Genomic DNA, 24,300 nt, shown 5'->3' with positions numbered 1-24,300 from the left:
AATCAGTTACTGCTCCTGTAGGTTACAAGAAATCACCTGTCATATAAGTTACCTTCAATAGGTCTTAGCATGTAATTCTAAATCTATTTCATTTTCAGTTTTTTAAGAATATGTTTGAGCAACTTTAACCTAGTCCATTGATTCATTAACAAAATTCAACCTTAACTTTATCATTCTCTTGTTTAAGCTTCTCTAATGTGAAAATCAGCTGTATTTCTTTGTGTTACATAATAATAAGTTGACTGTTTGAGGGTGTTAGAAAATAATCAAGAAAATATCAATGATGAAAATAGTCATGTAGTTTTGGAGGCACTAGTAATGTGTGTGTTTGTGTCTCACTCCTGTCTCCAGAGACCCCAACAAGGTCTCAGACTCAGGGCTAATTTAAGCAAACAGCCCCCTCTGCTGGTCAGAGGGCTTTTGTGAACGCTGTAGAGCCGTGGTCAGCGACCTCCATAGCCAGCAGGGCCATTAATGCAGCAGGTTAGGTTGACTGTCATCATTACTTCAGCCCCTTTGACTAAAACTGACACAGTAGTGTGTTTAAATATCTCTGTCCCATCAGGAGTAAAACAAACAGCTTCTTTTAGACGCTCTATTTCAGCCATTATCTTATGTCCTTTTCTGTTTCTTATTTCCACATGCTGTGGCTCTGCCCTGATGGTGTAAAGTTGCTCATGTGTTATCAGATGCAACCGTACATACTCCATATGAATGCTTTCCATATGAATTCTGTATGGGATCAACACATAAAGATAAAGCTGAATACACCAGCCTGGACAGACTTTCATCTGAGAAAGTAAAATACCACCCACACTAGAAAGGTCTCTGTAACCAACAATTAAAAATGGATTTTAATTATTCAACTTTTGGTTAAAAATAAAAAGTGAAATTTTTTCACCTCGATGTTTACTTCTAGTGATTCCCAAATTTTTGACAACTTTTCTCCATAATTCTTTATCTAAAAATATTTTCCTACAGTATAAATAGAACACTAAAAGCACAAAGTAATTAGTTCCATGCAAGAAATGTCGGCCTACAAACAGAAGAACAACAAAAAATAAACAAAACAAACAAACGAGACAAAAATGTGAACCCCAACAAGAGCTTCACTCAGTCAGGTATAATCCCAAAGAGTTTGTATAACTTTGCATAAATTAGTTTGCATTAAATGAATCTCTTAATACAAGATAATACAAGATACATGCTTAGATCTGCTCATTTAAGTGTCATATAAGATGACAACTTCTTAAAAAATTTAATTTTATGAATGTAGCATTTGGTTAAAATGACCAATTATATATTGTTCATTGCTGGAGGATTATTAGGATTGTATAATATTAATAAAAATCATGTTCTTTAGGTTTAAGGTTGAAACTGAGTGAAGTGAGCTGAAGTATCTGAGCAGCATCATGATCAGAGCTGCTCCACTTCTCTAAATGATGACGAAAGGAGCTTCAGTGCTTCCTATCTTATCTCCTTTAGCATAGGAAACATTGGAGCTTCCTTTATGAAAGGAAAGGAGAAATGCCGTAATTTCACCAGGCAGACCCATGTCAATGTAGAAACAACAGAGCAGCTGTTTTATGTTTGTGACGTGACCCAGAACTGATGGAACTCCATAGAGATTTCCTCTCCTTCAAATCAGTGCAGAGCTTATCATCTTTATCATCATCATAACAATCTATACATAAATGTTGTTTCAAAACTGCTCACTGCACCAAAAATGTATTTTCTCTACTTCAAATGTACACATCAAATTCTATATAACCTACTTCTGTCTCGGCTGCTTATTTTTATTGAGTTATTTTAATGGCTCAACTCTTTTTACTTAGGCTACTCTACTTTTTTTCATGTTATCATATTTCAGTTTCAATACGAAAGGCGTAGGTCTCATGTTATAAATAAAATTAGTTTAAAAAAAAAATTGTAGTCTAAGTGCAGTCAGATTATTTTCCTAAATCCTTATGAATTCTCTTGCACATTTTTCTTGAACCTCTGGACGTTTTCAATCGAGGTGGAGGAGAAGGGCTTAGAGACGGAGATTATTTTGACTTTTCGACCTCAGCAACTGTGATCCGTGTCCCACCATCACCATGCTTGTTTTCCTGCACCTGTGCAGTTTGTGCCCAGTTTGGCGCATGCGCAGTTGATACTCGGGTAGTGTAGTAGCCACGCAGTTATAACTGGTGGGTTAGCGAAAGGTTAGCGAGCGTGTTTACAAGAGACTCGCCGGCGTACATCCTCCGGTGACGAAAATTAATGTGGCGGAGCCTCCACGCGCACGCTCAAAGGCAGTAAGAGTGTGTAGGGAAGAGAGTGAAAAGGGGCGGGGCGGATTGGAATTGAGCCTTCGAGCTCGCCGTCTCTACAGGAAGTTACATTGTGTTCTTCATTTTCCAGAAAAGCTCCAATAGAACCACATTTCATACATTTCAAACAACCAGTTTGTTTTTATCTTGCACAGAACTAAAAGAGCCGCGTTTAAATTCAGTTTTTGTTAGTAAAGAGACGTTTATGGTCCATTAGAGTGACGTCTGTGACGCTGTGAAAGCACCGAGGCTGGTAGGAAACATACCGGCGCCTTGTAGCTGTTTCATTTACTTCATTTTGAGTCAGGAGCTTTTCCTCCAAAATGATGAACTACTCTGACTACGACTCTGACGGATACTCGTCTAATGAAGACGCAGACTACATCCCGTCAGGTGAGGGAGTCACCTGGGGCTGTGCTAGATTTAGCTATTAGTAAATACGAGTTACTACAGGACGTAGTGAATTTAATCGTGTGTTGAGGTCACGTAGACTAACAACACACATGCTACTTAACATGATATAGTGTACAATATATATCATTCATGCTCGTCCTTACCTGCGTTTAGTGTCACTGTGCAGAAGTCCGTTAAGAAAACGATCATTTATTGGTTTCTCAAACTTGCACACCTCGATGAACATGACTTAAGACTCTATTCAAAATAATAGAGTCTGCTGGTAATTTCGGCTTGAATTAGATTCATCAAATAGCATTTACTTGCTGTGGTTAACGTAATTTTGGACCTAGTCTAACGGGCACATTGTTTATTACTGGTTACAAACCGTCCTCCCAGTTGTCAGGTTAACGTCTGCCTGACCAGTTCACTCATCTATCAGCTATGGCAAATTTACACGTAAATATGGTCACATTCACACAGTTTGGTGTTTAAAGTGAAAGTTGATTACTGACAAGATGAAATTTGTCCAGTGATAAATAAATAAGTAAATATGGTAGATGTTCGACTTAAATGTGTAAAATCAGATATGTTTATTATGGAGGTCATAGTTCAAAGTGATGTTGCACTGGACTACATTATATCAAGAGGTGTTTCTAATTTTTTGTCCTCCATGTTTACATCCAGCAGTGATTATATATTACAATGCTAGAAACACTACTGAAAATAGTGCACTCCAGTACCACACCACTAACAAATACATTACTCATTAAATTAAATTGGTAAATTCTATGAATGTCAAAAAACCTGAACATTATAGACGCGATAAATGAATGTAGTCTTTATGGCGTTGTCATAGACTGTGGAGTACAGGGAAACCAAGGTCTCTGCCATCAGTAAGACCTGCCACAGCGTCCATCTCCCATTCTAATGATTCCAGGATCTCTTGCAGTTCTCTTGATGAAATTGTCGAGACACATGTTTCCTCCACACCTGCCTCCACATTTTGATTGCTGATAATGTGTCTGTACCTTCTAGAGATGAAATGGCATAAAAATTTGATATCATGATTATAGTGACTAAAATGATCACAGTTATCACTGTTATCATGGTGTTGTTAAAATGTGCTGAAAATGTTGAATAAGTAACACAACACAACCTGTCTGGGAGACTGTTGCTGGTTGATGACGTACAGAACTTAACGTGAGTTAAATTAACCACGGTAATCAACCGTGGTTATAGTGATAATTAAAATTCAAACGTTAATACTAACCGTCAGGCTTCTTTACTGTGATGTTGCATGAAATGGATAAGCGTTTCATCTCTTGTACCTTCACTGAGCAGACGGGAGCTAATACCATGTGTTTGCCATCAACAGCACATAAGCCACTGGGGATGATCCACCTCCCAGTCCTGTCTTGGAGCTGGCATGTGGTTTGCAACAAGGGCATCCCAAATCTTCCTTGAGACCTCTACCAGACTCCTGAGTCTGTACCTGTATGCTGTGGAACTACCAGGGGCCACACTGCTGTTTGAGAGAGGGACAGAACATGAGAAAATATATTGTTCAGTCATTTTTTTGCGAAATAGGGATAAAGTATAACGCTGGTTTTCCTACACTGTGAGGTTCACAGCTAGACACACACATTACATAACTACAGCCAAGCATGGTCAACACACAGCACTTCATATTACAGTCAGTGTCCCTCTGTGTCAGAGACACCAAACATGCAACATGGTGTTTATTCCAACGCAAATGTGTGCTGGCTGTGACATGGCTTTGGGACACATTAGTACAACACAGGCTGCGACTACAGTCTGGACTGGACACAGAAAACAGAGGGCGAGGCGTTCAGACAGAGAAGTTGTTCGATTGTCACCTCGTATCCATCCTTTCTATTGGGGGTCCAGTTCTCTGGTGCAGGTCATCACCAGGTCAACATCAGTGACACTCTTCCAGTAGAGCTGGAGAGCTCCGGTGACATTGTGCCATTAAAAAGGTTTCACCAAGTACCATAAAGTTAAGAAAAACTTCTGCAAACATTACTGTTGTGTACTCAGGAAACAGCAGTACAACAGGAGATGGACTGCTATGTGTGCTACGTAGTGTGGTGGATACGTCAGAACTGAAATAAATTACGTGCTCAACCCAGCACTACAGACTGATGAGGGGTCAGATACTGTTGTACTCCATCATAATGACAGGTTACAAGGTCTAGGTGAAGTTCATAAGCCTGATATACAGAACTGAATCCTGGTTCTTCATGATATGGTTGAAATCATTATCCACCACTGATACGTCACGGTCAGTTAAATGTGTGAAAAACCTCCAATAATGAAACTGGCGTTGACAGTAAAGTGTTCTGGGCTGTGAATGTATGCATTTTTTCATACCGCAGTGAAAAAGCAACGTATCCCTGTGATCTCGTGGTTCTCATTTCCACTGCTTCCTGTTCTCTTCCTCCTTAGACGATAACCTCAGCGAGGATGACCTTAATGAGTGTGAAAAGGAAGACCCTCTGCGCGAGGATGACGATGTGCCACACCCTGATGATGTCAGCAAGAAGAAGAGGAAGAAAAAGGACATTAGTATGAGGTGAGAGGGTTTGACAGAGTAAGGGATGGGTATCATTAAGATTTTAACAGTACTACTGCTTTAATTCATACTGCTTATTGATCCAGTGCATTAACAGCTCTTTTATCGATCTTGTACTTTAGCAGTTCTCTTGTTAATCCAGTACTTTAAAGGTTCTCTCATTGGTCCTTTACTTTAAAGGTTCTCTCATCAAGCCGTCACTTAAACGGTTCTCTTATCAATCCAGTACTTTAAGGTTCTCTTATAGGGTTGTCAAAAAAATCGATACTCAGATACTTATTGATAATAAGAATTAGTATCGGATTCGATGCTCATTTTCAACAGTATTGATACCACATCACAGCCCCTTCCCTCACTAGCAGCACATGAACACTAGTTGACGTTCACAACACTGAGCTGGTGTCGCCAGCATAAAACCAAATTAACATGGCAAGTGCTGCTGCTGAAGGACCTTTTCAACCTATTTTAGTTGAAAATGACAAAAGCAAAAGTACCGCTTGGAATTATTTTGCATACGAGGGAAACGAGCAGGGAAAGGCTAAGGATACTGATAAGCCTATATGCAAACAATGCTACAAAGTGGTGGCGACGAAGTCTAGTAGCACAACAAACTTGGCGAAGCATCTTAAAGACCGACACCCCAGTCTTTATGAGGAGTTTGGAGAAGCTCCCGTTTCAACAACATTGAAGTATTAAACAGTTATCATAAACCGGTTAAATGGCTGTTTAACTATTAGCAATTAGCCGATAGCCACATTAGCCGTCTGTTAAGTTATTATTCTTGTATGTTGTTGTATGTTATTGCATTGTCTAATCTATATTAAATACATTTTCATGCCTCTTAATTTATTGTCATTTTTTCTCCCTGTGGTATCAAAAATGGTATCGAGTATTTTCCTGGGTATCGGTATCAAGTTTGAAATTCTATCGTGACAACCCTATTCTCTTATTGATCCGGTACTTTAACAGTTCTCTCATCGATCCCTTACTTTTAAGGTTCTCTTATCGATCTGGTGCTTAAACAAACTTCAACAGCATTGTTTTTGAACAAATCGCTATTATAGACTGATTTTGTAATGATGGAAATGTAATACAATATGATTTACTGCATTACTTCACCATCACCCAGTGTGTGTGTGTCACATGGTGCTCCACTGTGTGACACAGAGCTGATCCCACCCCTTTTTTCTATTTCTCCAGTACCAAGAGCAGGACCAATAACGTCGGAGCTAATCGGTACTATGGTCTTCAAAAATTTGGCCCCAGGGCCCGTTTAATACTGGGGTTCGGTACCCATCCCTAGTCACAGTCATGGTGTATTTTTTTATGAACTACAATTATAATTTATGAACTATAAATAAGTTCACAGGCAGAGCAAAGTTACAAAGCACTGATGTAGAACCATGATTCAGAGGCAGCTTTATTACCCAAAGATGTTTGACTCTGCTGTCATTGGCTAGAGGTGTTTGTTTTATTTTTAATGAAAGAAAAATCTCAGGGCTTTTCTTAATAAAGGGATGTGATGCCAATGATGATGACCTTATCCTTGAAAAACACCCACAGAAAGAGGAAGATAAGAGTCCTGAAGATAGAGACGGAGGAGAGGGATGGAGCTGGAGCTGAGGAGGCGCAGCCGCCACAGGAAGAGCTGGTAAAACCCACTGAGGTAGAGGTGGACGATGAAGCAAAACAGAAGAAGAAATCTGATGACCTCTGGGCCAGTTTCCTGTCTGACGTCGGATCCAGACCCAAAGAGTCCACACCTACCTCCCAGTCCAGTACCGAACAGAAGGTAAAGATGTTCTAGACCCAAATGGAAATGGTCTTTTGCGTTAACTGCTCATAAACTGTAATCTGATCTTCATCTAAGTCACAAGTACAGACAAACACAATGTGCTTCAGCTAATAACACACAAACGATTATAATCTCTGTCATTAAACATTCACAATGTAGCTGGAAGCGGTCAGTGATCCTTGGATTTAATAACTGGTTGAACCTGAAACCAGCTGTCCCAGTAGCTGCTGATCAAAGTTGCTCAATGTTCAGGAGGAAGTTTGGATCATTCTTCCTTATAAAGCTGCTTCAGTCAGACTGATTCTCTCTCTTCAGCGCAGTCCATAACATCTCCACTGGATTCAGGTCTGAGCTCTGACTGGACCACTCCGGTAGATGGATTGTCTTTGATGTTCAGGGTCATTGTCCTGCTGCATCAACACCTTCTCCTGAGCTTCAGCAGGTGGACAGACACTCTGACATCATCCTGAAAGAAACCTTGATAAACTTGATGATGTGGAGCTGTCCAGGTCCAGAAGCAGCAGCGACCCAGATCCTGATGCTCCCTCCACCTGCTTCACCTGTGGGAGGATGTTTTCATGTTGGTGTGCAGAGACCTGTTTACACCGCACATAGAGCTGATGTTCTTCACACAGTTTAGCCTCAGGCTCATCAGTCCATCAACGAGTAGTGTTGTGGAGAGTCAAACTTCAGTTCAGTGATGCAGCAGCTTCCTCTTTGGTGTCTATGGCAACAGGACTCCATGATCTGTGTGTGGTCGACTCATGAACAGAGATGTGAACCAGTGATCCAACGGTTCCTTTAAGCCTTCAGCTGTTACTCTTTGTTACTGATCATCTGTGTTGAGCTGGACATCCACTTCTGTTCATGTCCATGTCATTAGTCGAGGGCTTCACACACTTTCCAGATGCACTGTTAATGTTTAAACAAGAGCAATGCAGTGATCTGTTTGATATCAGTTAAAACAGATTGTGTTTGTTCATATTCATAACTTAGATGAAGATCTGATCATATTTTAGGACAAATTTAAACATAAATAATTTATATATGATTCCAAAGGGTTCACCTGCTTTTTCTTTCACTGTATGACTAAGTTGGTTCCATGTTTAATCTCAAGGATGTTAAAACCCAAACATGTCTGACTCAGGATACACAGGATCATCAGAACACATCAAACCTGCAGCATTTTCAGTGTGTGTCATGTTTTCCCTCTCAGACTGATTCTCTTGTTTTGATCCTCAGGCCACTTCTTCGGTGTTGAAGGTTTCTCCTGTGAGTGCAGACACGAAAGCACCGGAACCTGCAACAGTCACCATCACTAAAGTTTTTGACTTCGCTGGAGAAGAAGTTAGGTACGAATCATCTGCACAGTTTGAGACAGTTTAGCTTAGTATATAAAAAAAAAAAAAAATTTTTAGAAAAACAGCCAAGTTTTCTGAAGGAACAGCATCAACATGTAAATAATTCAGTTTGGTAAAAAATAAAATAAAATCAGAGCTTTTAAGTTCCAACACTGAAAGATGGATTAGAAAAACATGACAGCTAATAAGAATATTTAATAATTTTGCGTTCAGTTCCTGACAATCTGTTAATAGAAGCCTTTTTATTCATTCTGTGCAGTAACTTCATATTGTACAATAATGATCAAACTAAACCATTCTCATATTGACCAGTAGATGGTGCCACACACACACACACACACACACATACACACACACAAATTGATAATGATAAAATTTGAAACCATGATTGGTTAAAAAATGGAACAGAGTGAACCGTGGTAGTCCAGCTCCCTGTGTGTTGTTTCCATCACAATACAGGTCTTTGGTGGTGGGGGTTTGTCTCGTAGTGGTCTGTAATTTACGAATGAAACTTGTAATCAGTGGAATTTGTCTCTGGTGCAGTCGCTCTTTGTCTTTTTTTGTTGTGACTGACCTACCTCAGCAGCCGAGGATGAACTACAGCTCTGCGTGGTTTGCCTTTGTTATCCTGTCTTGACCTTACCTGTAGCGCCACCATCAGGTCAACACTTATTTTTCCAGGATAATGAATTCTTCTCACTTTAAAGACCCCATCACCCCTCCCTCAGTACCATCCTCAGGACAAGTTTTACAAACCTTTAGGCTCTAAAAACTGTAAAATCACTTTGGTTCATGTTGAATGTAATGAACATTTTCAAATTTAACCGACTAAAGACAGGAAATACATTTAAAATCAGTATCGGCAGCGTGTTTGCACTCATACAATTGATCCTACACTGTAAGCAGTAATCCTGTCCCTTAATTATGTGGAGCTGACAGTGTGAACGGTCTCATGAGCCCCTGGGACGGACTGAGTTTGCAGTCGTGTCATAACTGAACCCAAGTAATTATCACAGCTCATGACATTCCTTCAATAAGAGCCACACAAACAGCTGAGTGTTCCCATAAAAACAGTCTTAATGATCAGTGTGTAAGATGAACGTGCTGTATATCACAAAGACAGCCACACCCCTGCTAGTTATGTGGGGCGAGTAATGTCCCCCTCTAACTGTTTACATGTGAGCAGGCTTTATTCAGAGACTAAATATGAGCCTGGGTATAATTCATCTGATTCATTATGTATGAAGCTGTGCGCTCTGTAATTACAGCAGCATCAGATTAGTACATGGATGATGGTTGTAGCCAATCCCCAGAGCCACAGTAAATGCTACTGACTCCAATGTGTGATGTCTGAACATTTATTCTGCAGCGAAGTTGGTTAAAGGTCCAAACATGACAATATGTCAGACGGTATCCAGACACCCATCACCTGAACCTGATGGTTGGTCTCTTCAGTTTTTTAATATTTGGAGCTCGGATGTCTTTCTCCCGCTGAGAAGAAACTCGCCTTTTCAAAATGCTGCTCCTCATCATCTGTGGAGCTGTGTGCTCTGCTCTGTGTAATTATGGCTGCATATAATTAGCATGCATAACAGGGAAAGCCTTTCAGCCCTCATGATGGATGCAAGTGGTTGTGGTGTCTGTGCAGTGCTGATGTTCCCAGAGGATGCAGCGGTTTTTCCTCATATAGTCCTTTCTAACCCCACAGTTACACTATGGACACAGATGTGTGTCTCTTACTGTGTGTGTGTGCGTGCGTGCGTGTGTGCGTGTGCATGCTGTTTTATAATTTACTTTCTAACACAGAGGTTTGGATGCAGTGAGCTCTGCAGCTGTGGAGATTAAATTTGCGTTTGGCAGATGCTGGAACGTTCGGTGAGATCTCCTGCAACTCCAGCGTTTCTTCTTGTCCTGTATCCACCTTCTTTGCTCTGTAGAGAAAGTCTGAAATTGAAGTAGTGCTCCTAAACACAGATGCTCTAAATTTCCATCCATCCATTCATTTTCTTCCGTTTATCTGGGGTCGGGTCGCGGTGACATTAGGCTGAGCAGAGTATTCCAGACAGACGTCCCTCTCTCCAGCAACGCCTTCCAGGTCCTCCTGGGGGATCCCGAGGTGTTCCCAGGCCAGATGGGATACGTTATCCCTCCAGTTAGTTCTTCTTCTTCCCCGGGGTCTTCTCCTTGTTGGAAGTGTCCAGAAAACCTCCAAAGAGAGGTGCCCAGTAGGCGTCCTGATCAGATGCCTGAGGTCCTCACCCTGTCTCAGCCACCTGTACCCGCGATCTCATTCTTTTGGTCACTACCCAGAGCTCGTGGCCAGAGGTGAGGGTTGGAAGAAGGATCAAGAGGTTTGCCTTCAGGCTCAGCTCCCTCTTCACCACAACAGTCCTTTACAACGTCCACATTACTGCTGACACTGCACGATCCATCTGTCCGTCTCCCGCTAGAATGGAGTGCTCTGATTTCTTCCTTTTATTTAGTGATGTCTGTTGTTGAGTCATTGGGTTCTTAGTAGAAACACTTTGTGGCTCCCCCGGATCCATCTGTGTTCCTTACCCCTTCTTCGTCCTGACACCAGGACTCATAAAGGAACCAGTCTGAAAAATCACCTGGTCTATGGAATATTTGGCGGCAGAATGACAATCTCAGTTCTGGTGGTAATTTACTGAGCAGGCGGGACACATGTGATCCACACCTGAGTTCAGCACAGAGGGTCTTGGGTTTTCCAACCAGCACCTGGACTTGTAGAGTTAATTGCTCAAAAGCCTCAAATTCACCTCTGTGGATGCTGGGAGCATGGTGTTCTGTGCAGAGAGTTGACGGTCTATGAGGTATCTGGCATTTGAACAACTTCGTCCCATCTACAGGCTGAAGGTTCTTAAGAGCTGCTTTCAACCAGGAGAATTCTCCCAGCTCCTTATAAGGGATTCAGGGACTGGCCCCACGATATGAAGTTTTCCTGATGGTGGCTCATTGAGCTGGCACATACACACTCACTGGCTCAGTGCATGCATTTCAACAGGGTAGCACTGTCTCATTACAAACACTACTGTTGTGCTCTCACCGGAAATGAAGATCACAACATGTGACCTCAGTTGTCGCCCCCTGTGTCATGCAACATGGAAATTAGGTTGCACCGGTCCCTCCCCTTCTGACGACGGACGTTGAGGGTGAGAAGTGTCCATTGTTTTGCGATCAGTTTTTGGACCGTTTTCAGTGCACCATCCAGGTATTTATAACTAGGGTTTTAACGATTTCGATTCTCAATATCGATTCCTGTTCTAAACGATTCTCGATTGATTCTTTGAGGGGCGGGAAAGAAAAAAAAACGAGAATTTTCTCATTTGAAAAAGCCTTTACACAGGCCATTTTTATTTATTCACATTGTCAGTTGACTTGACACAGTTTAATTTGGTTGCTGTACTGTAACTAGGGTATTCTATTAGAACTCATTAACTGTAACTGTAAAACTGAATTCTGCTGAAATAACACTACTATAACAAAGTTGGCAGCAGTCTAAAAAGCAAAGAGCTGCAGCCCAGGTGGATGTATATGAAACAAAATAAAACAAACTCAAACCCTGGCGCAGTCGTGACAATGCGCACTCGACAGTGCACTCGTTAAGTTTTATACCATGCAGCACGCGAAGGTGTTTTGTCATGTTCGTTGTGCATCCTCCTTTGGCAGAAATAGGTTCACCACAGGTGTTGCACTGTGCGAATCCTTCCTTTTTTAAATTAAAATGAAGCCAGACTTTCGAGCGGCGTTTGCGGTTCCATGTTCAACAAGTGATGTTCAGCGGAGCACGCCGGGCGGAGTGATACAAACCCCGAAAACAAACTAGTGCGGGCATTTAGGAACCGAAAAAAAGAATCAAAATTCAAACATCTTCTTAACGGTTCCGGAACCGGACGTTAGGAACCGGTTCCTATTTGGAAAACAAACATGGACACTGAGTTTGAAGAGAGGCTGTGTGAGGAGGTTTTCCGCTTCCCTCAACTCTTCAGTTCATCTTTAAAAGAAGAAGTTCAGCAGACAAAGCAGCTCTTCTTCGTCTTGCATGAATGTGGCCATTTTGATTTGATTCATGATGCACGTGTGCAGTATACGTAGGCATAGGGAACACGTGGTGTCCGCAGAGTTAGAATTATAAACATTCTCAACAGAACAAATAAAGTAAATTACGCAGGCTGCTATCATCAAACAACATAGTATTTGAACACACCAAGCACCAATTAAGGCAGAGACAACACCACTGAATATTCTGCAGTGAGATGAATCGAATGTTTAATTAGTCCAACTAATCAGTCATTACGTCAGAAGATAAAAATATACTACTAGTTAACCATTTTGACCTGTTTCCTCTTACCAGGATGTTTTCTGTGTCTCCTGATGAAAGACCAGAATCACATACAGAGTTTGTGTTTCCTCTGACAGGGTGAGTCAACAGGTGTCAGCAGACTCCAGAGAAGCTAAGAGTTTTCTGAAAAGTCAAAACACCAAACAGGAGAAGACTGAAGACGAAGAGAGGAGCTCACCCGACATTGAACCACCTCTTCCTGGCCCGAGGTACGCACACACACACACGCACGCAAGCACACACACCTTCACACATGACGTTCACTCCCACACCGACATCTGCAAACCAGGATTACAATATGTCAGCTAATGTAGTAATATATGATAATATGGCACTGCAAGTTGTCTTGGGGACAGATGTTACCACAGCACCCAGAGACCAGCTGCTGTTTGAGGCCAGAGCCTCAGTCCAGCAGGTGTGTGTGTGTGTGTGTGTGTGTGTGTCTGTGTTACAGTATACGGGGAAATTTATTTTGTGCTGGAGCTTCTATTCAGACATCAATGTAATGGAATTTCCATTAATGTGTGTGTGTGTGTGTGTGTGTGTGTGTGTGTGTGTGTGTGTGTGTGTGTGTGTTTGAGAGTGCGTGCATGTGCTTTTTTTCCACCTCTTTTAATACCTTTTGTTGGCATGGCAATAAATCATTTGGGATGTGTGCATCTTCCCTCCAAAACCCCAGACAGGAAACAGGAAATCATCTGCCAGCAGACAGGAAGTACAGTGTGTCCACAAGTTATTTCCTTTTTTATCTCAGTCCAGTTTTTTGTGTGTGTGTGTGTGTGTGTGTGTGTGTGTGTGTGTGTGTGTGTGTGCATGCGTGCGTGTGTGCATGCGTGCGTGTGTGCGTGATTGTGTGTGCGCGCATCTGGGTTTAGATGCTCTATATGCACACATACGTACACATGCAAACTTGTGTGGTAGGGCTCACATGTGCACACACACACAAACACACACACACACACACACACACACACACACACACACACAAACACAGGACTTTTAGTAAACAATCACACATCTTCCATGACTCTTTTCACCCCCCACATTGTGTTTGTGTGTGTGCGTGTTTTTATGCGTGTTTGCACGAAGAGGCGACAACTTGCACAACAGGAAAGAGCCATCAGCACCACTCCCTCATTAACCTTGCGCGCACACACACGCACACACACGCACACACATACACACACGCACAGAGCTTTGAAGTTTGTTTGTTGCAGATTGAGATAATAGTGTAGCTTTTATGTAACGTCACACAGTGGTGTGTTTACTACAGTGCAGAGGGACGGGTCGACAGGGACAGCAGGTCTGAGTTCATGATTTCTCTTGATTTGAAAATGAAACTAAAAATGTAGAAATCAGAGCAGCAGTGATTTAGCACATCAGCAGTTTTGTTTTGTCCCGTGAACGAACATTAAAGAACCCTTTCTCTCTGCCGGCGAGATGTTCAGACATCAGTCTGATGTGTGTGTGTTCAGTACAGAGGTGAACTGAGCACAAAGACTGAAAACAGGGACAGACAGCTCACTCTGTCCACAGTTCAAAGATGCTACACCTCTAAAGCTCACTGACCAACACATCCATACACTAACAGTCAGTGCCGGCCCTGACCAATCTGGTGCTCTAGGCAAGGTTTTAGCTGGCGCCCCCCCCCCCGGCATCACAGTCTGTTTTTCACAACCAATGTTCATACACTCACACAGAAACTGCACAGCTCTGTCTTTGAGATTTTCTGTTCTTTTAGATAGAAAATAATCCACTAAATAAAAACAGTATAAGAAACAAGTGACATAAAATAAATTATAAATACAATATAAATGAGGCATTGAACAAAATAGGATGTTAAAGAAACCAGTGAAGACAATCAAAATATAAAAAAAAAAATATTAACTGCAAATGCAATATGCTTAATGTAGCTGCATGATGTGTTGTACAGCAGACATGGGCAAGTTTTGTCTGGTGCTGACAATCCACTAGTGTCTCGCTTTCATATTGACTCGATCCAGCCGCCTGTGTTCATGTCTGCACAGTGTCCCTACCTGAGCGATCAGGTGACCACATGTCTTTGTCTCCATTCGGCAGGTGAATGTAGTACTGACACATATTTATTCACAGCGTGTCTATATGTAATTTATTTATCAGAAATGTTTGTATTTTATTATGTGTGTGTTTAGAACTTTTTATTTAGGGTTGGGGTGGAAAATTTGGAGATTTCACAGAGAAATGCCTCTAAAAATATCTCTTTTCATCTGCTTGACTATATTAATATCAGTTTTGAGACACGTAATGTTCAGATGTTGCAGTATGGTATAGTAGAGGCTTTGGGCTGGCCCTGTATAATTACAAAGGGATATTCACATGTAGGCTGATGCTCACACCTCTTGATAAATCTCACTAGTGTTAAAAATTTCTTTTGACAAATGAAGAAGATTGAAGATTAGACATGTAGACATCAGCCTCGATGTTACTGGCCAGGAGTAAATGAAGATGGCATGCAGCATGAATGAACACTTTCATTTCAGTTTAGTAACTCTGTGTGACTATTACAAGCAGGGCAAACGTTGGCTGACCAGATGTCAATAAAATGTATGATACAGCCAGCAGGTGAAAACAACACCTGAATACTCATAATGTTAATATTTCCAAATTCCCCTGATGAATTTAAAGAGGGAATAACGTTAACTGACGTTAACTCGAGCTATTTATTGATGAGCAAACCACGTTACTATCGTCCAAAAGTAAGCTAGCAAGTTAACACAGTAACTACCAATGCAATAGCCTGTTCATTTCATCACATTACTGTACCTCTATAACAATAAAAAAAATCCTTCTGTTTGCTGTCTCCATAACATTGTTAGTCACATTAGCCGTGTTTTCCTGTTTTTAGTTGTTGGGTGCTGCTGGTCAGCACAGGTGGGGGTAGGGCTTCTAATGTTTTTGTCTTAAAATGAGTCAGTCTTTGTTTTTGTGTAACAGTCTGACAAACATCAGACTGATCTGTGAGCAACAGTAAAACTGGACCAACACTACAGACCAGTCTGAGATGTCTTTGTCAAACTGGCTCCTGGACAGAACCAGGTTTTAAGACCACATCCTCAGTCCGGCTCAAGCTGAAGACTCTGACATGAAATTGATCCATGAACCCGTCATCTCTCTCAGAAAGAAAGCGGTGAACTGCTCCTTTAATATAATATTTAGCTCTATGTTGAACCTAATGTATTGACCTATATACACCTCGGCTTCTTCATGATGAATGACGATGTTAGTTTTACTGACACTGCCAGTGTCTCAGCGGCTTCACTGCTGGTTGTCGAGGTTACTCAGTCAGACTTGTCCCATGAAGAAAACGGATACAAGAATGATAAACAAGATGAAGCCGAAGCCTCTCGTGCTTCACAGAGGTCACAGAAACGTGTAATATCTGGATATATTAATGGCTGAGATGAAAAGACTCAGCTGACTGGAGTGGAAGCTCACACTTTACTTATTGATCTATTCATGAACAGGAAGGAAATCTCAGGCTGCACAATGACATGGGCTAACACACACACACACACACACACACACACACACACACACACACACACACACACACACACACACACACACACACTCCTTGACACAGGAGTGTTCCAGCAGCTGGCCTGGCAGCACAGATCAGGACACAGATGAAAAGAACCAAGATGTTCAGTGACATAGTTCTCACTTGATACTATAAATCTAAGGACACAGCCACACTACATTTTTGTATATCTCTTTTCCTATGTTTACTGCTGCCATCCACACTGCTACTAATTGTACAGCTGTCTTTGCTGTTCCTTGTTCAGATGATTCACTGTAACTGATCATCTGCAGAGGAGACAATGTGCTTCCTGTTTACACCGGCCCACACATGCCCAGTGCACGTGAATGGTCACGTATGTTTGCGCTTTCAGGTGTGTTCGTCTGGACCGAGATCATTTAGTTTTAAAATGAAAACATAGTAGTGTAAACGCAGCCTAACAGAGTCACCTCTGGTTGAAACATCAACACGCTGCATTAATGTAATGTTCTCATGTGTGTGTGTGTGTGTGTAAGTGTGGAATATCAAAACAACAGTGTGTAAATGATTCAGTCATGAACAGCGTCTGAGTCCAGTCCTGCCGCAGTGAATGAAAAGCTCTGTGGTCTCCAGTGGATCATCATGATGCTTTCACAGATTTACAGCTCTCAGTTTAAAAGAAACTCTCCTCATACTGTGTCACTTCACAGACCAGAGATGTGGACGAGCAGCAGTGACACCAGAACAAAACTGATGATGGACGAGTTGGAAACCAAGCAACAAAAAAATATTCTGAGCAGCAAAAATATTTTTTTACAAAGTTAAATACTAAATTAGTATTTTTTCTTTTTGCTAAATTGGCACTGAAGTGTTGAACAGACCTGTTGTTGTGATGTTTAAACTCATCTCTCAGCCTCTCTACAGAGTGGAACACACATAAACAGAATCATTTATCACACGCTCAGCCTGTCATGGTTTATTTGCAGCTGCGTTATTGGTTGTGTGTGTGTTTGTGTGGACTTTAAACCCATGTAATTTCTTGAGTATTTTGTTGTGGTTTAACCAAGTCAATCCTAACATGTCAGGTTTTGTGGACTTTGTCCGCTTATTTTTGTCCATGTGCTGAACCCAAAACTGATTGGTCCCCAGTAGCTGAATGATGAGGCCAAGCAGGTTTATCTGTATATCACATTTCATTCAGTAAGACAAAGTGCTTTACATAATATATTAAAAACACATGCATACAACAGAAAAGCATCAAAATATTAAAATAAAAATTTGTAATGGAAATTGAACAGTGAAGAACAGAGACGTGAAGACAGAACAGGAGGAGAAGATGGTTCACACTTGCACACACACATGAGAACCTTACATTTTTGCAGCGTGTTGATGTTGTGACTCTGTTAGGCTGACTGTCTGACTCTGTTCACACTTTCAAATCTAAACTTAAAATGTATTTTTATGCCTTAACTTTCAGTCAGCTTCTTATTCTTCTAACATACTCAGGCTCTGCACCTGTTGCCATCCTCCCACCGGCGGGTGGGACCCCATCCCTGGAAACTTTCTGAATATCACTGCATCATTCTAACCATTTGTTCTTTCTCTCAAACACATGAGCGCCCAGGCTGTGTGCCTCTCTCTCTGCTTTCTCCTTCTCTAGCTCCCAACCGGTCGAGGCAGATGGCCCCGCCCACCCTGACTTCGGTTCTGCTCGAGGTTTCTGCCTCTTTCCTTGCCACTGTCGCCTAACGCTGCTCTTGGTGGGAATTGTTGGGTCTCTGTAAATGATATCATAAAGAGAAAGTCTAAACCTGCTCTGTTTGGAAAGTGCCTTGAGATCACGTATGTTGTGAATTGGCGCTATACAAATAAAAATTGACTTGACTTGACTTCATGATGAGGATTGAAGGTTCAGTAAAAGAAAGATTGTGGATTTGAAGGTGGTAAAGTCAGAATAAGTCTCAGTTGTCAGCTCTGTGGTGCTCAGTAGATGCTGTGTCTATTCTCCACTCCTACCAATAAGAGGAAGGTTCCAGCACCCATGCAGTTGATACATACAAGCAAATGGACCAGCTGTGCTCACCAGTAATTCATTGTTTCTACAGGTGTTCTTCCATTACTTTGCAGTTTGCTGTGTCTGATGCGGCAATTCTTTGTATATAACCGACCCCAGCAAGTACAACACAGCTGCCTCCACCGGCCTCAACAGAAGTGAAGCTGCTCTGTCACACTCTGACTCATCATCAGAAACAGATCACTGACAGTGCAGAGGCTCTGAATTGAAGTTTACACTGTCTGCCTGCTGTAAACAGTCTTTCCGTGGGAAAGTAGTTTAGTGCGTTAGAATGAATCCTGTTCATCATAAACTCTCTGCTGTGTGTAGTGGAAACCCTTCAGCACCTGCAGTGTGTGTGTCTTCTTCAGGTTGTGTCCTCTCGTGTGTTTGCAGTGCGAAGCGGTCCGCAGGCGTGTCGGGCGTCCTGAGTCGTATCGGCGGGAAGAAGCAGAAGATGAGTACGCTGGAGAAGTCAAAGATGGACTGGGACGCTTTTAAATCAGAGGAGGGCATCACAGAGGAGCTGGCCATCCACAACAGAGGCAGAGAGGGGTAAGATCCTGTCAGTGTGTGCTGGTCCGGGGGCAGTTTGATCCTGGAAATTACAAAATATTTCCCCAGTTTACTTTTCCTCACTGAAATATATTGTTAGGGTAAAAACTCTAAAACATCATGAGGACTGTCACTGAATGTCAGTCCAGCATTATCACCCCTGTCCCTCCCCCTCTCTTCTCCTCTACTGAGAGCGCACAGTCACATTCACCATGGATTCTGTTCAAGATTGTACAGTGACCTGAAGTAGTAACACACTGATCCCTCCTCCTTCACTCCACACGTTTCCCCTCTGCTCTCTGATGCAGTCAAAGTCGTCTGCATCACTCATATTCAGATTCAGGGTTTATCTCACTACAGAAGTAGAGGAAAACTCACCTGTCAACCAGTCTCAATGTTTTTTTTGGCTATTTGCTTGATATTGAGGTTATGGAGGTATGGTTAGTCTGTTCATCTGATTTGTTCCTGCCCACATTTCCCAGTGTGAGTCTTAGATCTCTTAACCTTAAAGGTTCTGTAAACGAAATTTACATGACAATAATACAGCAGCAAGCAGCTGTTCTCTACATAAAGATATAGTGGAGTAACGGCGTCCTGAGCAGAGAATGAAGTCACACCCCCTCTGTGTGTGTGTGTGTGTGTGTGTGTGTGTGTGTGTTGTTGTAATCTGAGTTTCTCTAAGCTTTGTTTTGGTAGCAGGTCTGGTGGCCGTGCATGTTAGTGCGTGTGAGTTTAAACTGCTGTTAAAACCCCACGTTAAACACACAGGCTCCGCCCACAGGTGAGACGTCACAGTGTAGTACACAGCGTTCAGGTGAAAACCACCTTCCAAAATATCCTCCACTGAAGAAGAAACCATGTTTTAGTCTAAACAGGCCCTCAGACAAAGAAAGAGATGAGACGAGCGCAGGTGGACTGGACATGGGGCTGTCAAAACACGCAAAGAGTTAAAAGCTTTTACCAGTTCGGTCGTTGTTTTTACCAGCTCCATTATTGTCTTTACCGGCTCAGTCAATGTTTTTAGCGTCTCTGTCGGTGTCATTCCTGCAAGAGCAGTCCCACTCGACTGCATCACAAAACTGCAGAGGGTTCAGTGCGCCTCGGCTGAACCAGGAATTGGCCTCTAAGCTACGTCTGTACATGAATTTGGGATGGGGGTGTGGCTATGTGCAGTTAGAGCTCAGCAATAAGTCAGTATAATGTTGATTGGTGAATATTCCAGCCTGCAAACACTTTGTGTAGCAGCTCAGTCTCTCTATTCTATACGGATTTTCATCCGCTTCCTGCAGACCAGTTCACTTCCTATCTGCCCTGCTCACACAGCCGATTTAAGACTGGTTTTCAGTGATGTTCAGGTGGGGGGGGGGGGTCCGGGGTCTGTTCCAAAAGCTTCAGCTTGCGTTTGCTGAAATGGTTCATGGTGGATTTTGAGGTCTGCTTTGGATCCTTGTCCTGCTGTATAAACCAGCCTGTTTTCACTTTGACTGACTGACTACAGAACATGTGCATCCAGATGTGCTGATATTCAATGGAATCCAGTCAGTCAGTGTCTCAGTGCTACTGTTTCTAAATGCTGGTGTGACTTACATCTTGTGTTTTCCAGCTCTTTAAGGTTGTGTGACACTTCAGTGACAGACACTGTAAAGTGAATGCTCGTCATATTCACTTTACAAGGCAACAATAGTATAAAGCCTTTTGTTTCAGTGTTCAAATTAGAGTTTGGTCTACTGCTAATTCATATGTGATTATTATATGTCAGACATTGTGACTATCACCACATACATGGATCATTTTATTTTCATGATATTAAAAGGAGAGAGAAGGCTGTGTCAGTTACATCCCCTACAGGAGTGAGCCGTTAGCACATATGATGGACTAATGACACATTGGATACGGTTGCCACCGGATGTGCAAACATTCACTTGGACTCAAGGATGAACTGATTAGATTTTGGTGATTAGACTTTTGGTCAAGGTCAGTGTGACCTCAGAAAACACTTTTCAGCCATTATTCAAGACTTCACACAATTATGACATTTTAAACAGGGATGAAACCTGAGACTAGTCTGAGTGGAGGAGGCAGACAACCACCAGGAGCTGATTTTTTTTTTTTTTTTTTGAAGAGTTGCAGAGAACCAATAGCTGTTAGATTTTTTTTTTTTCAATGTGTTACATTGGTGAGAATTCATCTGACATGATGGCTTTTATGCTTTATGTCAATAATCACACAGAGCTGACAGTGAGTTTTTAATTATGAAGCAACAGCTTGAAAGAACAGAGTGTAAACATAGGAGCAGGAGTCCCGCTTCAGTCGGGACGGAGAGAGAGATGGAAGACTGGGTACTCCAGGGAGGCCCCCCCCCACACACACACACACACACACACACACACACACACACACGCACACACACGCACACACATTTTCCTACCACTAACCCACATCTCTCTCCACTTTTTCCATTTCAGCACAGAAAGCAGTTACACAGCTTTTCCTGCTGTGTGTGTGTGTGTGTGTGTGTGTGTGTGTGTGTGTGTGTGTGTGTGTGTGTGTGTGTGTGTGTGTTTAAATTGATTTGAGTCCCTGTTGTGTCTGAGTGTTTTTAAATTAGCTCCCGTTCTTCTGCTTGGTTGGAAGTTAGTGCATGTTAAGTATGGTATCAGAGCCTGTGTGTGTGTGTGTGAGAGAGAGAGAGAGAGGGAGGGCACATTGCTTCTGTACTCTTTGTCCTCATTTGTAATTTCAGTGTGTTTGTACTTTTGATGATAAAAGTACGTCTAAAGCTCTCTGTCTTTCCTTCTGTGTGTGTGTGTGTGTGTGTGTGTGTTTAGGTATGTGGAGCGGAAGAACTTCTTGGAGCGAGTCGACCATCGCCAGTTTGAGTTAGAAAAAGCAGTGCGACTGAACAACATGAAATGATGACACAGACTGACAGCGCGCACACACACACACACACACACACACAGACACACACACACACACACACACACACACACACAGTGGAACAGATGTTGGACTGCCTGTATCTGTCTCTAATGACAGAGTTGTGGAGCTCTCTGGTGCTGTGGCTTCAGTCTATTTCAGGTCGGGGTATTAATAGGCAGAGTTTGTGTCATGGTTGCGTTCTGACTGTTCTGTGCTTCCATCGTCGTGGGAACCAACCTTCTCACTGAGGGCGTTTCTAGGAAGTGAGGTCACTCTCTCCTACTTCCTGTTGAAGACCAGGACTCAGCTTCAGGGTTAAAGAACCATTTAGTTTTATTACAGCTTTGTTCTTATTTTTGTAATTTTGTCCTTTATTTCTCTTTGTAATGAAAACATCATACTCACCAGTTTAACAGCTGTCGGACAATTGAGCACAACAAGTTAAATAAAGCAGTTAGTGAGGATCTGGTTCGTTTTTACCAACATGAATTTTCCTTTCAAAGTTAAAGCTTAGGCATTAACACGTGATGTGTGTGAGGGCAGCGCATGTTTGTGATCCAGATCATATGTTAATACCTGGAGTCTTAAAGATAACGTCCATGGTCTGTAACACAGAAACAAGATCCCCAGACAAGAGTTGTGTTAAAGCTACTGCTTATAAATAATTAAATGTTTGACTTTAAGACATCACGTCTTCTCTCTCTGTTTGGTATGTGGACTAAACACTGAAGTCCCAGATTAGTTCTGTTATATTCTGCACAAACAAGAAGAGAGCACCAGACCACAGCTGCTGAACTGATCCAACCATTTCAACAAAGCTCTGAATTCACCCACGACTGGCTGCAAGGCAACACAACTCAAGGCTCTTGTGAACGTTTTGTGAACGTTTCTTTCCTGAACGCATCCTGGCACTCTTGTGCAGTGTTACCAGGTACTGTTGGACACTGATGGCTGACACCGACCCGTCCCTCAGCTGTTGTGTTGTCCTGGTTATGAACCAACATGAAGACACGGACAGGAGGAGAGGTGAGAGGGATGTTTGATCTCTTGTCTTTATACAGTTCTCTGTAAATATCAAATATGCAATAAACACAAACGGATCATTTGAAGTCTGCTTTATTTTTATTCCTCCAGGTGACAATTGGAGCCAGAGGCGTATTGTTTTCAGGTAGTTCCCATTCTCGTGGACGCAATATCTCAGTAGCACCTTATGGGAACTTTTGGAAAAATGTTCACTTGGACTTGAAAACGAACTGATTAGATTTTGGTGGTCAAAGGTCAAGGTCAGTGTGACCTCAGAAAACACGTTTTAGCCATTACTCAAGACTTCATTCAGCTATTAAGATGAAATTACACATAAATGGTTCATATTTGATTTGACTCATAGGACAGGAAGAACACTGTTGTTTATGTAGCACCATTATTGTAATAAATTACAACCGTCACATTCACCTAAAGAGCCGTCACCAGAAGTTTAGTCAGATGTAGTTTTAGAAAATACTCAATTTAATACCTTTTGTTGAAGTAAGTGGACCTTCCGATCAAGGTTCTTTTGCATTTTTACGTTACCTGCAGCCCACTGCAGATTCTCCCACAGACTTGGAAAAGGGAGGGGTGAGGGGAGGGTTATTCATTTGGTTGCAATCTGCAATTTCACCACTAGATCCTAAACACTGGGCCTTTAAATAGATTCTTCTTCTTTTGCAAATCCATAAATTTGGAGCCCTGCATCGTTCACATCATGTTTAGCAGCATGTCTTTCAGATAGAACTTGGCTACAATAGGGTTTACATTAGAAGCACAAATAATTCAAATAATGATTAACATTACTTCATGAAATATAAATAAATAGATTAGATTAAACGATATCAATCAACTTCCATATCTGTTTTAAATGTACCATTGTCCCAACGATAAAAAGGAAATAAAGGAAATGCTAGTTACATTGAAGATAAAGCAAAAAACACATGACAAACACCCAGCAGAACTCAAAAGGTGAAGGGGGTTTAGAGACATAGAGGGGGAAGGCCTCATCCTGGCCTCTATCTGTAAGGTGGGAGGAGGTCGTTTCAGAGGTGCTGTGGAAAGGAGGGAACATGAATCTGCAGTTTAAGGGAGAGGCATGTTAATGCAGGTGTGAACAGGTGTGAACAGGTGTGAACAGGGCCTGGGTGTCAGTACAGTAAATCCTGAGCTATTTACTCACATTACTCATGAAGAGATGGTGAAATACTGTGTGCATGTTGAATAAAGCAGAAGAGGACTGCTCCTGACTGCTGCCTAAAACAGCTGGTGATTCACTACTAAAGCCTTCCACACACACACACACACACACACACACACACACACACACACACACACACACACACACACACACACACACCTTCAACCATGATAAGCTGCATATGAACA

At 42.0% G+C, this 24,300-nt stretch overlaps 1 protein-coding gene across 1 annotated transcript; it reads left to right on the top strand.

Annotated features, from left to right (window-relative positions):
* The first annotated feature begins 2,221 nt into the window (after positions 1 to 2,221).
* cfdp1 (chromatin remodeling protein CFDP1) lies at positions 2,222 to 22,997 on the top strand. Its single transcript, XM_023397344.2, has 7 exons — positions 2,222 to 2,705; positions 5,175 to 5,301; positions 6,865 to 7,093; positions 8,339 to 8,448; positions 12,898 to 13,029; positions 18,808 to 18,966; positions 21,795 to 22,997. Exons 1-7 carry the CDS (start codon positions 2,636 to 2,638, stop codon positions 21,880 to 21,882), a joined length of 915 nt encoding a protein of 304 aa, XP_023253112.1. The 5' UTR covers positions 2,222 to 2,635; the 3' UTR covers positions 21,883 to 22,997.
* The last annotated feature ends 1,303 nt before the right edge of the window (positions 22,998 to 24,300 follow it).

Source organism: Seriola lalandi, unplaced genomic scaffold, assembly GCF_002814215.2.
Source record: "Seriola lalandi dorsalis isolate HSWRI2012SDOR001 ecotype SW California unplaced genomic scaffold, Sedor1 jcf7180002055008, whole genome shotgun sequence".
NCBI lineage: Eukaryota > Metazoa > Chordata > Actinopteri > Carangiformes > Carangidae > Seriola > Seriola lalandi.
This window is presented reverse-complemented; position numbering and strand designations above follow the sequence as displayed.

Coding starts and splice junctions, on each gene's coding strand:
- cfdp1 (XM_023397344.2), top strand. CDS start 2,636: ATGATGAACTACTCTGACTACGACTCTGACGGATACTCGTCTAATGAA. Junction 7,094..8,338: donor AGTCCAGTACCGAACAGAAG/GTAAAGATGTTC, acceptor TTTGATCCTCAG/GCCACTTCTTCGGTGTTGAA. Junction 18,967..21,794: donor CACAACAGAGGCAGAGAGGG/GTAAGATCCTGT, acceptor GTGTGTGTTTAG/GTATGTGGAGCGGAAGAACT.